The following is a 13,253-nucleotide window of genomic DNA, read 5'->3' as shown; positions in this document are numbered from 1 at the left end:
TCTAACTCAGAAGTCCGATCTTCAGTGTGCACATTTTCTCCTGCAACAAGATTACAGCGAGTATCTGAATGCAGGAGACTTGTCGCCCATTGCGGCCATCTCTTCCTCGGTTAAGTTCCCGGTTCCCTCTAGATCCCTCTTCTTATTGATGTGCTGATAAGAGAATCGCAGAACCAGCACAGCAATGATACCGGCGATGACGAATCCGAGCTCTATCCCGTGCCCCATGTAGTATTTCGGAGCATCGCTGGCTCTATAGAAGTTGGACGCCATAGTGCCTGACAGGTTTCCAACCCCGATTTGAATGGCCATGCCCGTTGCGCGTTTGTAGCTGCCGGACAGGTTGCCGCTAAGCCACGTGACGTTCCCTGGGAAAGCAGGGTAAAGACCTATTCGCAGTGTCAGTTCAATTTTCCGGGCAAGATACTAGGCGAAAAAGGGGGAGCATCATTGCGCATTACTTACCACACACGGCGATAAAAACACCAGCATACACAAGACCAGGCACACCCCTTCCGGCGCTTGCTATACAGATGATGAATCCAATAGCCATGATGCACATGTAGAAAAGGATAAAAGGTGAACGAGACCCCTTTTTATCTGCCACCCATGCTGAAATAATTGCGATAGTAGCAGCTGTGCAGTAAACAGGGACCTAGGGTCCAATGTCAGAAAAATGCAAAATCACCTGAGAGAGGGATATATATATATATATATAAACGTGTGAGACTTACTGTTAACAGCTGGGCAGTAGAGGACGTGAAACCCAAATCTCTGATAATGGATGGCAAGAAAAGTGAAAGGCCATACAGTGGGCAAACAATACCCCAGAACACTGGAAAGGTTATCAGCAAAAACCAGTCCAGAACAGTGATCACCAGGGACACTTACTGATGATAGCGACATAGACCTGCCAGTCTTTGAATGCGTCGATGACGTATTTCCATCGGAATTCATCGTCCTGTGCAACTTTAGAACCAGGTTTCGAATTTTGGTACTTCAACCGGTGGATAACGAATGCGCGCTCCCGCTCGGTGAAAAAGGGTGCGGTCTCAGGAAAATCGTAGATGGTAAAAAATGATACCACCGCGACGACGACCGTGGCAAGGCCCTCTAGAATAAAAATCCATCGCCACCCCTCGTATCCACCGACTCCGTGCATCTTCTATTCACCAGTTAGGGCAGCTAAATCTTAAGGATATCCGCAGGAGGAGGAGGAGGAGGAGGAGGAGAAGGAGGAGGGACGCACGGCAATTCCAAAAGCTAGTAACCCTGAGAACGCCCCCGCAATGCTAGCAGCGCTGAAGAACAGTGCTTGTCTGAACTGGCCCTCCTTCGCACAGTACCACATAGTGATATAATATGCACAGCCAGGGTACAATCCAGCCTCTGCCTTTCGTTAGCCCAGTTAACCAAAAGTGCAATGCACATGGGATCTAGTACCTGTGACTCCGAGGAAAAGGCGTGAAATTAGAAGACCATGGTAGTTCTTCACGAGTCCCATCAATGTCTAGAATAAAGAAAATAAAATTAGCTGGCTCTTTGGTACTCTGCCGAACACTATTACTTACCATCACGGTTCCCCAAGCAAGCATAATTGAGGGTAGGACTTTGCAATCAGAATTAGCATTTCCGGAAACCAAAAATGAGGCATACCCGGGACACCGTACATATTGATGGGCGAAGCTTCTTCAGGAGAATATTGGCGGGAATCTCAAAAGTAGCGTAAGTGAAGAAGAAGACGGTCACTGTGAATTACAAAATCAGAATCAGCTTCTTCCCCAAAAAAGTACACAGAAATGACAAAGTTGATAAGAAGAGTTTCGTCAAAACTTACAGGTCCAGTTGTATTGCGAGCCCTGCAAATTCAGGTCTTTATCCAGGCCCTCAATCTTTGCATTTCCAATGTTTCCTCGATCCAGGAAGGAAAGTAGATAAAGCAACGCCAGCTGGGGAATCAGGCGAAGGTCCATCTTTCGCAGGACCTTCTTCTCATCGACATCGCTAAAGTCATCCTCCAGCTGGATGTCCTGAACTTTGATTGAGCCTTCATCTTTTTCTGTGGGAGTGTTGATATGATCAACAACATCTCCCAAACCTTTAGGATGAAGCTGCTCAGTGAACACCATCCTGACTGTCCAAAGAGATAAGATAAAAGCAGTCCTAGGCTATAAAATATTCTTCGGTTGCAGGGGGATGTATCTTTTTTTAATGCAAGGGGTTAATTTCGCTTTGTGCGAGAAAGGGTGCAACGTCGCGAGGTATGTATGTATGTATACGTGCGTAGGAATGTAGGTATTTTGGGTATATATGCCGCTGTATGTAACAGGGCTGGGGCAACCACCATTGTACAGAGTACAGTCCGAGTGGAACATAAGCTGAGATTTCTCCATGTGTAATCGCGGGGATACATGCTTCTCTAATAAGAGGCCCCGGAATGGTCATGGGCAGCCGTTTCTGGGCTGGTTCAATTGCTTGGCCATTGCATTGGCATGCAGCCACCCTCCAACGCCTCCGTAGAGATTATGATCTTCAAAGAGAAGACCTGGTCCAGGCGCTCTCCATTCGGCCATTCCGCACTTCTGCGGAATAAGAGAAAGTAAAACCACCACCCCGTGGCGGGAACCCCATGGGCCAGAGCATTGAGTTCTGCAGGAGGTTGATGAGCCATAGACTCCATCAAAAAGTAGGCTAAGACTGCGATGAGGGATTTCGAAGTCACGGCAATTGACATGGCAAAAAGCAAGGTTTAGGCTAACCTGCTGCGCAGCGATGTAAACTCCAAAGATCACTCAAGTCAACTGGTCTTAAACATGGGATCACCACGTCAGGTCCATGGTTGTAAGGCCCAGAATCCCCACATACCAAGGTCACAGAGGTAACATTCTGGAGGCACATGGCCGGCAGAATGGATCAGGCCCAGCCAATGAATAACCTTGGTCAATGCACTGTTGGTCTTCCATCCTCCAGGGCATAGGGAAGACGGCGATCTTCCTCAGGCTAAAAGGGGCGGTGATACGGGATGATCCCCGAACCATGGACATACGGAGCATGCTTGGGAGAATGCGCCTCAGAGCCCTTAAGGGATGCATCCCGGTAACCAAAATTGGAGACTGTGCAGAACTGTTTAGAAAAAAATTGGGTTGGGAAACCTCCTACACACACACACACACTCTCTCTCTCTCTCTTGATCGTCACTTTTTTCCTTCTTCCGTTGAAATAAGCAACAAATTAAGGATTAACAATCGCGCCTAGCCTGCCGAGCCCGGCCGTCATGTAGTTGGGCAACCTAACGAGTTTATGCGGGGTTTAACTTCCAAAGCGCGCTTCAAAATAGCTACTAATAACGATGTTTCTTCGGTCGCGCCACCCCGGAGTACCCCGTGCTCCGGGCAAATGGAAGCGATGGACCGAAGAGCTAAACTTGGGGCTCCGGACAATTTTGGGCTACGATGTGGAATCCTGGAGCTTTCCAGCTCGGTGACCAGGTACGAGGAGCCGTCCCCACCTTATGATTTTGTGTTAGGCGGGGTTGGGAGGCTTCAGGCGAGAAGTGTAAATCAGCTTTAAACTAAACGCTTGGGCGGGATACTAAGGTAGAAGCTAGGGAATAATTGCACGGATGATGCGTACACCCGACGGGTTTATCCATTGGGTCTCTCGACTTTCACACATGTACAATACATACATTATATAGGCAGTTCTCAGGGCAGTTCTACTCTTGAACATCATAACAGTGCTGCAAAAAGTCTTAGGCGGCAAGTATGCGCCTTGAAAAGAGGCTATTTCTTCTCGTATACAAGAGAAAGCAGGTGGATATCAAGGAAATAAAAAGAAAAAAAGAACAAAAAAAGAAAAAAGGGAAAAAAAGAAAATCCAAGTGCAGTTGGATGCACGATGAAAACGCCACCACTCATAACATGCATAAGAACATGAGACACATCTCTGGATATCAAAGAAGAGCAGTTGGATGCTCAATCTAGCTTAGGTCTAAACACAAAAGGATCGGGAGGGAACGGGAAAAAGTGGGACTTGCGAGGCCTTTCTGACGGGTGGAAGCGGAATGTCGGGTTTCACCAAGCAGTGATATCTTCAACCTCAGCTTCGCCGAAGGTACTGCTTTTCGTCAGTTGAGCAACATGGTCCTTGCTGGAATCGGTATCACCATCAGCGGCCATGATCTCAGGTAGGACTCCCCTGAAAAATTCAAGAATGTGACGGTTAACCTGCTCAAACTGCAGCAGGAATGCATCGTGGCCTTCTGGACTGTCGATTGTTCTCAGTTGTGCATTTGGAATGCCCTCTGCAATTTCTTGCTGTTCGGCAAAGGTGAAAAGGCCGTCACTCTCAATTCCAATGACTAAAGCCGGCTGTTGAATTTGCGCAAGTGCATCTTTTACCGGCGTGAGCGAAGATGCATCTACCCGGTGGCGCGAAACATCATGTGTGTCGAGTTTTCGCGTGATTGCAATGTAGCAGTTGCTGTCGAAACGTTTCACAAACTTTTGGCCTTGATATCGTAGATATGATTGGGCGGAGAAATATGTAGCCGGACGCTTGGAAGGATCAAGCGCGGGTGAAGGAGGAGCGTTGAACAGGGTGGCACCACTGAACTGTGGATCGGTAAATTTAATCTCGGACTGGGGAACTGGAGCAAGAATCTCAGTCGAAGTTTGCACTGGGGCCGTCCGGGTTGACTTGTGTCCGTCGTTATGAACAGCCCAATGATCATTTGGAGGTGTGGGAAGACGAGCGGTGCTATTAATGTTCTGGCGTTTGGAGGCGTCTGGGACGTTTCTGCCAAACCTCGCTTCGAATGAATTTCGACTTCGGTACGTCAGCAACGCTGCCATTCGCGCCGCACCAAGTCCCGTGGCCGGTGGGTCATCGAACGAATAGTAACCGTCTTCGTATTTGGGGTCGCTGTAGATGCTCTGCCTTTGAGCTTCACCCCAGCTTATTCCCCATGCAGAATGGCGACTGGAGGTTGCGATTGGTACAATGCTACGAACATAATCTTTTCCAAGGAACGCGTATTCCAAAGTTAACATGCCACCCATCGAACCGCCAACAACGGCTGCGATCTGTCGAACTCCTAGATCGTCCAAAACAATTTTGTGGATACTAAAGCCATGTCAGACTGGTTCCCAGTGTCGAATACGGATATCGGAATGCCATACTTTACATCATCCCTTATCGTGGTCAACGGAAACTCTGGTCCATAGAGACCTTTTCTCGAGTCGCCATCCTTGTACGTGACAGCGCTAGCACTGCCATAGGGACTTCCCAGACTGTTGAGGCATACCACGAAAAATTTCGTGGTGTCGAATGCCTGACCGGGACCACCCAGCAGTGGACCCCACCAGTCACTGACATCTGCGCTGCCGCTCAGGGCATGGCACACAACCAAAGCATTATCTCTGGCGGCATTTAACTTTCCTCTAGTCGTGTAGGCGACAGGGACGTTATACAAGACAACTCCAGATTCGAGAGTGAAAGAAGGGACGATTGCGATAGACTGGTCGGAGATGAGGCTCGCGAAGGGATTCTCAGGTTGCGACACGACTCTCTCTACGGGATTTAGTAGCTGTCCAACAGGTGCTCATGCGAGGGACAAGGGGAGCCTAGGTTGGCCCGCGCAGGGGCAAAAGAAAAAAAAAAAAAGAAAAAAACAAAGATAAAGGGAATACTGACGGAGTTTCGGTCCTCCCTGTGCGACGCTCAGTGCGTCGCTCCCCATCTTGCGGATTGCAACGCTTCGATCAAAGCGAATGAACTCCGAATATATGTATGTAGATCAGGGAATCGGTGTTCCAGGGTCAACGAGGGGAGTTCAGTAACCTCTTGCTTGGCCGGAGTATGGATTTCGCAGGAGAAGGAAGAGAGAGGAGGGCAATTCAACCAGTCATAACCGAGCCAGATGGGAGATCCGGTTCACTTTAAAGGAAAATTTGTCGGGAACTGACTTTTCGGCGGGAAAGTCAGGCTGCGATCTGTTTGGCCGGCGATGACACCACCCCTGGCCAATCAAATGCGCGCGTTTCAGAAAGTTTCTCGAAGGAAATGACTGTAAATCACGCTAGTCCGTTCACGGTCTAGCGGTGCATCACCCAAATTGGAATCTTGGCGGCTCAATCGGGCCGATATTCCTCCGAGGCCTTCCCTGGTCACGTGGATGTTGGGTCGTCGGGCAATATCGCCAAGACCGGCTGGGCCTAGTTGGGACTAGCGTCGCCATGCACGAGACCCCGTCCGCAAGCTTGTCAAGTCTTTTGAAGCTCTTCGCTTGAAGGAAATGAAGTTCGTGCATATTTTCCTCCATTCGTTCATCAGCCCTATCTAAATATATGCTTCTTTCTAGTATTCTATCGATATACCGAGAAACTAGTGGGGCTATTCTTACATCGCATTGATACACAATACCCTCAACCGTCTTTAGGGGGAAGAGTCCGATTCTCGGTCACGCGCGTCGCGCTCAATTCGCCATCATGGCCGACTACAATAGTTGGAAGGTCGCTGATCTGAAAGCGGAATTGAAACGACGCGGTATTCCTCAGACTCGCCTCCGATTGAAACAACAGATTATTGACAGATTACTGGAGTCCGACGCATCTGGACAAAACGAGAATGTCGCTGAAAAAGTGGCAAGTGAAGGTGTTCCTGAGGCCGAAAATGAAGTGACCGTAACATCATCCCCAAAAGAAGCCACAAAACAAAAAGAGCCGTCCCCGGAACAGACTCGACCGGCAGCTGAGCCTGTGCCTTCCGACTCCGGTGATGCCGCGTGTGCACCCATTCCAGAACCATCGCAGCCACCCCAAGAGGAGCCCCAGGAGCAGCCCCAAGATGTGACCATGGGAGAGGTCGCTCCGCCCTTAAACGACCAGCCAGATCTTGAACCTGCTTCCCGGGAGCCGGTGGCAGTAAAGGACCGAGAGGAAGTGTCTGGTCTTGAGAAAGAACCAGCGAAACTGCCGGAGCCCCCCGAGACAGAGTCTACTCAACCCTCCGATGAACGTCCATCCCAAGCCCCTTCGACCGAAAAGGACATTCAAAAAGAAGAGATAGATGATTCGAAAAAAAGAAAGCGTCGCAGCCAAAGCCCACCCCCATCTCCGAGAAGCGCCGCCCAGAAGAGAGCTAGAGCAGAAGATGGCCATCCTCGCGTTATCCTGCAGGAAGACCTGTCTTCGGTTGAGAAAAATGAAAGCCCGGATGAGCTCATAACCGCTACACAGCGCCCAGCGGCGCCAGAAGCAATGGAAATTGATACTTTAGAGACGCATAGGGAGACTTCAACCAAGGAGGATGCTACCAAGGTCGACGACCTACAAGCGCAACCAAAAATAGGCCAAGAATCAAGAGAGAGTCCTAAACCGGAGCCCCCGAAAGACGATAGCCATTCAGTTCCCGAGGACTCCAGTACTAAGGAAGATGATGAAGAGAGCAAGAAGGCAGAACGGAAAGAGGAGCCTGTACCTCAGGAGCATGGGCCATTGCAAAAGCAAGACGAAGAAATAGCCGCAACGAAAAAGCCTGCTGGTGACGCTCGTTTTAAGGGTTTGTTCTCTGCGAACGGACTTCCGGGTCGTCGCGAGTCCCCACCACCTGCCGAAGATGAAGAGCGCGTTGTCGCTCCAGCGCTCCATCCGGCCACGACTTCTTTGTACATTCGCGATTTTATGCGTCCCCTGCAACCTGCAAATCTCAAGAGACATCTCGCCGCTTTGGCCACACCGCCTGATTCGACTCCTAATCCAGACATTATCCTTGATTTTTTCCTTGACTCGATTAAAACTCACTGCTTCGTTACCTTTGCCAATGTCGCCGCTGCTTCCCGCGTTCGAACAGCACTGCATGCCACCATTTGGCCCGAGGAGCGAACACGGAAGCCATTGTGGGTTGATTTCGTTCCGGAGGAGAAGGTGAAAGAATGGATTGAGATCGAACAAGCCGGGAATAACCGACGTGACGCTCACCGCTGGGAAGTGATATATGAAGACCGGGAAGATGGGACCATTGCTGTCCTTCAGGAGGCAGTTTCAAACACGGCTCGCAACCGTAATCAGTCGTTTAACCTTGGGAGAGAACCACCCACGGGACCACGAGCTGAGAGACCCTTCGGTCGAGGCAGTCTGCAAGCTGGACCACCATCCAACCTCCCCGCCAGTGGCTTCAAAGCCCTCGACGATCGATTCCTATCCACGTCAGCCAAGCCTAAACTATATTACCTTCCGGTCTCCAGGGAGGCGTCAGATAAGCGTTTGGACAAATTTGACGATCTTGCTCGTGCAGGGCCTACTCGCCGACCGGGTGGTGATGAGATGCGTCGATTTACGTTTGAAGATGATGACTTCTTCGTTGACCAAGGCCCCGAATATGGCTCCCGTCGAGGCCGCGCCCCAAGGGGGCGAGGAGGCGGTGCATTCGCTGAATGGGGAGGCAGCTGGCGTGGTAGAAGGTAAACTACTCTTCCATTTATCATTCTTTGATCTTTTTCAAGGTCATGCTACCATCGTTCTTGGACGCCTTTCAACAACAATTTTCCCTCAGTATAAATTCCGTCTACGCTTTAAACGTTCCCTGGGGGTATACCGGTCAATACCAATGGGTCCGCTTTTCATCAGTCGAGTTATTGTTATATGGCGAATGGGCGTTTGCCAATGAGGTTCAATAATAGATATTAACGCGTGTGGGATGGACCTTACACGGTTCTTGATCAAGGATGGATAACAGCAGATGTTGCAATTTGGAAAGCTCTGTTGTTGCTTGAAGGCATCACAGCAACTACGAAGGTCTCTAGAGCTTTGCTACGTCCAAATTGAAGGCCCCATGGTGGGCATATCGTGCATGGCTGCTCTTTACATTCAAGCTATCTGGATCGGCTTATTCAGTTCATCTCAAGCCATCTACGCAGAGCAAAGCGGCGCACGTCCAACGTAGGCGCAAGCGCAACCTGCTGATCAACCTAAATGTTTCAAATTCACGAGTACCTAGGCCTGCGTTTGATTTTGATATCCGCTTACCAAAGTCAAATACCAGCTTTCTCTGTTGTAGGCGGTGGATGGCCAAAACCGTGCCAAGTCAAAACACCCTGGAAATTTCTTAGCAAAAAAAGCTTGTCGTGCTTGGTTTCTGGTCCTCACCGGAAGATGCTCTGATAGCCGTCTGGTCATAGTTTGGTAGCGGATAGCAGAACTAACTATTTAAAATTGAAGTTGGGCACTAAATAATTACTTTGTATGTACACATTAGAATAACTAAGCTCACTTTGCAGGAGGAGCGTTGCAGAGCAGTTAGATGAGGGCGAATCAACCTTCATACCCTTACCACACAAATGGATCCCCCCGGCTGAGGACCTGGGGAAGTGGTCTCATGGTCTCTCTGAAGCAGAGATGGTGTGAAGACAAAGAATAGCACAGCCCCTGCTATTCCAGAAGCAAGAAATAACTGTTTTCTATTTATATTTAGGGTTACTTTTTGCAGGGCAAACAAGCTGTGTTTCAACGGCGTCTGTGCACTGACGTAGAGGGCGCTTGAGCGAAAATTGAGATCCACACCCAATAGCCTCGACTCAGCGCCAGCTACGGAATACCCAGTACGGAGAGAGGATTGCTGAAAGTCAGGCTCGAAATTCAATACGGGCTGCTTGGGTATCAGATTTTAACAGCAATATTGAATTGCTTTGTCCTGACCGAGCGTGTCCAGCACCGTCATTTTGGTCACTGGCGAAGACGGGTACTTGATGAAACATATGCATCAATGGGGTGGCCGGTGTGCAACGAGACGCTGCAGGCGGAGCGAGGTGGATTGTAATTCCCCTAGAGCACATTCTACCATTGCTAATGATCTTACAGTCTCCGAGGTCCCTCTTTGGGATGGGGGCATCACTTTCCATCAGCTTGGCCTCATAATATCTGCCACGTTCTCCCTGATCGCCGTGCTTGTATCCGTTTACCTCGTCTTCCAACATGCCGTACACTACCTCCGGCCTCAAGAACAAAGACAGTGCGTTTGGTTTCGATTGTGGACTGAAGATTTTATAGATCGGATTGCTAATAACGTTCACCTCTTCCCAGCATCATTCGAATTCTGTTTATGGTTCCTATTTACGCCGTAGTATCCTTCCTCTCTTTCTACCACTACCGGCACACCGTATACTTTCAGGTTCTCCGAGATTGCTACGAGGCCTTTGCCATCTCTGCTTTTTTCTCTCTTATGTGCCACTATATCGCCGACGACCTGCACAAGCAGAAAGAATATTTTCGAGGTATCGTTCCAAAGCCGTGGTACTGGCCATTGGACTGGTTTCAGAAATGCTGCGGCGGTGAAAGAGGCATTTGGAGGACTCCCAGGAGTGGGTTGACATGGTTCAATGTAGAGTGGACACCGTTGAATGCTGCAATCTCCTACGAAAGCTGATACGGTTTTTACGACAGATTATCTGGACAGGAGTATTCCAGTATTGCTTTATACGAGTGGCTATGACTATCGTCGCTGTTGTGACGCAAAAGTTCCATGTTTACTGTGCAGAGTCGTTAAGCCCTGCTTTTGCGCATTTATGGGTTTGTTTTTATTGAGGTCTACAAGAAAAATGATGCTAATTCGTATGTTAGGTCATGGTCATCGAAGTTATCTGTGTCACAGTTGCCATGTACTGTCTGATCCAGTTTTACATTCAACTGAAGGAGGACCTTACACCACATTCTCCTTTTATGAAGATCCTTGCCATTAAACTCGTCATTTTTCTTTCATTCTGGCAGGAGGTGGGTTTTGACGGGCAGCTGACCCTGTGGTCTTCGAATAAAGTTGTCTGACCTTTCCATTTCAGATTACAATATCCTTCCTCACCTCGTCCGGCGCAATCAAGACTTCGAGTCAAATGGGATTGCCAGACATCAAACTTGGTATCCCTTCTACCCTACTTTGTGTTGAAATGGCTGCATTCGCTATTCTCCATCTCTGGGCCTTCCCTTGGAAGCAATACAGTCTCATCAATTCAAAACATACGAACGCTCCTGAGGACGACTTCGATGCACCACGCATGGAATCCTACCAAGGTGGGTTCCTCGGGATCAAAGCACTTATAGATGCATTTAACCCTTGGGATCTTATCAAAGCAATCGGAAGAAGTGCTCGATGGCTCTTCGTGGGGAGAAAACATCGACAGTTTGATCCGAGCTATCAGGGCCAACCAGGAAGTTCGTTCACCGTCAAGACACCGGCAGTAAGGATGCAGGAGCAAGGTACAGCGTACCTGGGAGCGCAATCGGGCGATGAGATGATGATGATGCAACCGGCGAGTCGACAGTATGACTCTTATGGCGGTGAAAGGGACGAGTTACTCGCGAATGCTCAGGATAACCCTGTTACGGATTATCCACCACACACATTGAAACGTACTGGATCACAATGAGTGATACACCGGAAAAAAGCAGAACACAATGCTATGTTTAAATACGTTGGTACATGTGCTCAGGTTAATTTGACTGCGAAGATTCTAGGGCGGGAGCAACTTTTTATCCCTTCTTAATGATACCATTGTCTTTATGTATATTGTGACCCGATAATATTTATTTACAGATATGCTCTCAGGGTTGCAGAGAAAACTCGGTAGATACACAAATAAACCTGACTGGCTCGGGACTTGTCAATTTTTTTATTCATGTCTAACCAACCTCTCTAAGATTCGTAAATTTTCATTAGCGGGTTCATTCCCGAAGCATCGCTTCACTTATATCCTTCATGCGCCTGGCTAGAGGAGAATAAACGCCATTCTCCACTAGCAATCCAAATCAATAACCAATATGGAGGTAAAGTATAAGCACAAATTAACCTAATTCACCACATAGCACCTCTCATCTGTGATTCCATACCATGTTGTGCAGCCATACTATGTTTCATAGCGCGCGCAACAGCAAACTTTTTGCCAACTTCACGTAATCCCCGGATGCTTTCACCCATAGAACATAATAAAGCAACCAGTGCGACATCATTGGCCTGGGCGAGGGACTCAACAGAGATAGAGTCTGAATCTTGTGGATTTAGGAGAGTCAGGTGGGATATGAGTGAATAGATACTTCGAAGGATAGAATTGGAAAGTGGAGGAGAGGAAGGGGAAGGGATCACGCTAGAAGTTGAAGACTGTGCGGATTGAAGGTATGCTTTGATCAGACGGAGACGGGATTCGAGTGTTCTAACAGCTCCCAAACGGACGGTGAGGTTCGCAATTACTATAACTTTGGTCAGCTGGAAAATAAGATAAATTATTTCCACATTGGAATTGCGCATACGGTCTTCATCCTCGCGTGAGAGCGGGGATACTTCCGGTGCCTCCTTTTTTGGCTGCCTTTCTTTCCTCTCATCTTTCATCTTGGCCTTGGTTTCACTCGGCACCTCTGAATCAATGGCAGCGGCGTTACCGCCACCGCTGGCAACAAAATCAACGCTGATCATTTCAGCTTCTTCGGTTTCAATCGAATACGGGAGCTCTCTAAATCGAAGTGCTAGCTGGCGGGCCTGACCGTCAATTTCCATCGACCTATCGCCATCGCTCATGGTCTCTTCTTCGTAGACGGACTCGTATATTGTAAGTGGCAGTTTTCCTATGGTAGAGGACGTGTCTTGTAACTCCGAGGCATGGAATGCTAATAGTATCGCTGCTTCATTGTATTGTTCGAGGATCTGATGGTGAAGTGGTAATTGCGCCGGTGTTGGACCCGTCGGCAGCGTTATCGTAAACCATCCAACTAAATCCAATGCAGGAGACTTATGAACATCCTTAACTAACAATCAATATCGCCATTAGTTCCAGTATGCTTTCAAGAGACCTCGGGGGAATTCCAATTACGTACATTGTTGAAGGCGCTCTGAGAACCAGGCCTGATGCAAAAATACATCTCCGTTTGGCTCTATCACAGTGTTGCATTCAAAAACATGTTCTAAGCTAATCGATCGACCCTTTTGTTGACCGAGAAGAGCTCCCACAATTGGACCGCGCTGTTGTCTGACTGCATGGCGGGTGATATGGTCTGAGATGTTGAGGAGAACGAGGGGATGAAGATAGGCGTGGAGTCCCGAATCCGAAGACTTTTGGGAAATGAGAGGATTAGGGATTCTCTCCATTGTAAACTTTGCCAGTCATAGCAGATGAGAAACGCTCAAAACAATGATCATCGTCAAGCGCTCCGCTGAAGGTCACTTTGCAAGGGAGCAATTGACTGCGTAGGTTGTTTGTCTTGTTTGCTCGTGGG

The 13,253-nt window shown here is 48.6% G+C and overlaps 5 protein-coding genes across 5 annotated transcripts; 2 read left to right on the top strand and 3 right to left on the bottom strand.

Moving 5' to 3' along the window:
* Positions 1-51: 51 nt before the first annotated feature.
* On the bottom strand, positions 52-2,209 carry CIMG_06071 (MFS nicotinic acid transporter Tna1; the record flags this gene model as incomplete). The annotated part of the gene is made up of 9 exons (XM_001242174.2): positions 1,838-2,209; positions 1,671-1,748; positions 1,572-1,609; positions 1,444-1,510; positions 1,250-1,389; positions 892-1,165; positions 735-835; positions 466-655; positions 52-389 (listed from the first exon to the last, which is right to left on the bottom strand). The coding sequence occupies exons 1-9, from the start codon at positions 2,127-2,129 to the stop codon at positions 52-54; spliced, it is 1,518 nt and encodes a 505-aa protein (XP_001242175.1). The 5' UTR covers positions 2,130-2,209.
* Positions 2,210-3,597: 1,388 nt separating this feature from the next.
* On the bottom strand, positions 3,598-5,879 carry CIMG_06070 (homoserine O-acetyltransferase). Its single transcript, XM_001242173.2, has 3 exons — positions 5,695-5,879; positions 5,181-5,571; positions 3,598-5,124 (listed from the first exon to the last, which is right to left on the bottom strand). The coding sequence occupies exons 1-3, from the start codon at positions 5,738-5,740 to the stop codon at positions 4,074-4,076; spliced, it is 1,488 nt and encodes a 495-aa protein (XP_001242174.1). The 5' UTR covers positions 5,741-5,879; the 3' UTR covers positions 3,598-4,073.
* A 471-nt stretch (positions 5,880-6,350) lies between these two features.
* On the top strand, positions 6,351-8,773 carry CIMG_06069 (SAP domain-containing protein; the record flags this gene model as incomplete). Its single annotated transcript, XM_001242172.2, has 2 exons — positions 6,351-8,461; positions 8,740-8,773. The coding sequence occupies exons 1-2, from the start codon at positions 6,489-6,491 to the stop codon at positions 8,771-8,773; spliced, it is 2,007 nt and encodes a 668-aa protein (XP_001242173.2). The 5' UTR covers positions 6,351-6,488.
* A 655-nt stretch (positions 8,774-9,428) lies between these two features.
* Positions 9,429-12,299, top strand: CIMG_06068 (uncharacterized protein). The gene is made up of 6 exons (XM_001242171.2): positions 9,429-9,805; positions 9,858-10,008; positions 10,080-10,377; positions 10,440-10,565; positions 10,617-10,766; positions 10,832-12,299. The coding sequence occupies exons 1-6, from the start codon at positions 9,763-9,765 to the stop codon at positions 11,414-11,416; spliced, it is 1,353 nt and encodes a 450-aa protein (XP_001242172.2). The 5' UTR covers positions 9,429-9,762; the 3' UTR covers positions 11,417-12,299.
* CIMG_06067 (COP9 signalosome subunit 6) lies at positions 11,790-13,125 on the bottom strand (the record flags this gene model as incomplete). The annotated part of the gene is made up of 3 exons (XM_001242170.2): positions 11,790-12,233; positions 12,294-12,785; positions 12,855-13,125. The coding sequence occupies 3 exons, from the start codon at positions 13,123-13,125 to the stop codon at positions 11,842-11,844; spliced, it is 1,155 nt and encodes a 384-aa protein (XP_001242171.2). The 3' UTR covers positions 11,790-11,841.
* Positions 13,126-13,253: the final 128 nt, after the last annotated feature.

This window comes from Coccidioides immitis (genome assembly GCF_000149335.2).
Source record: "Coccidioides immitis RS genomic scaffold supercont3.2, whole genome shotgun sequence".
In the NCBI taxonomy this organism is placed as follows: domain Eukaryota; kingdom Fungi; phylum Ascomycota; class Eurotiomycetes; order Onygenales; family Onygenaceae; genus Coccidioides; species Coccidioides immitis.
Note: the sequence above shows the minus strand (reverse complement) of the source record. Positions and strands in the feature narration are given on the sequence as shown.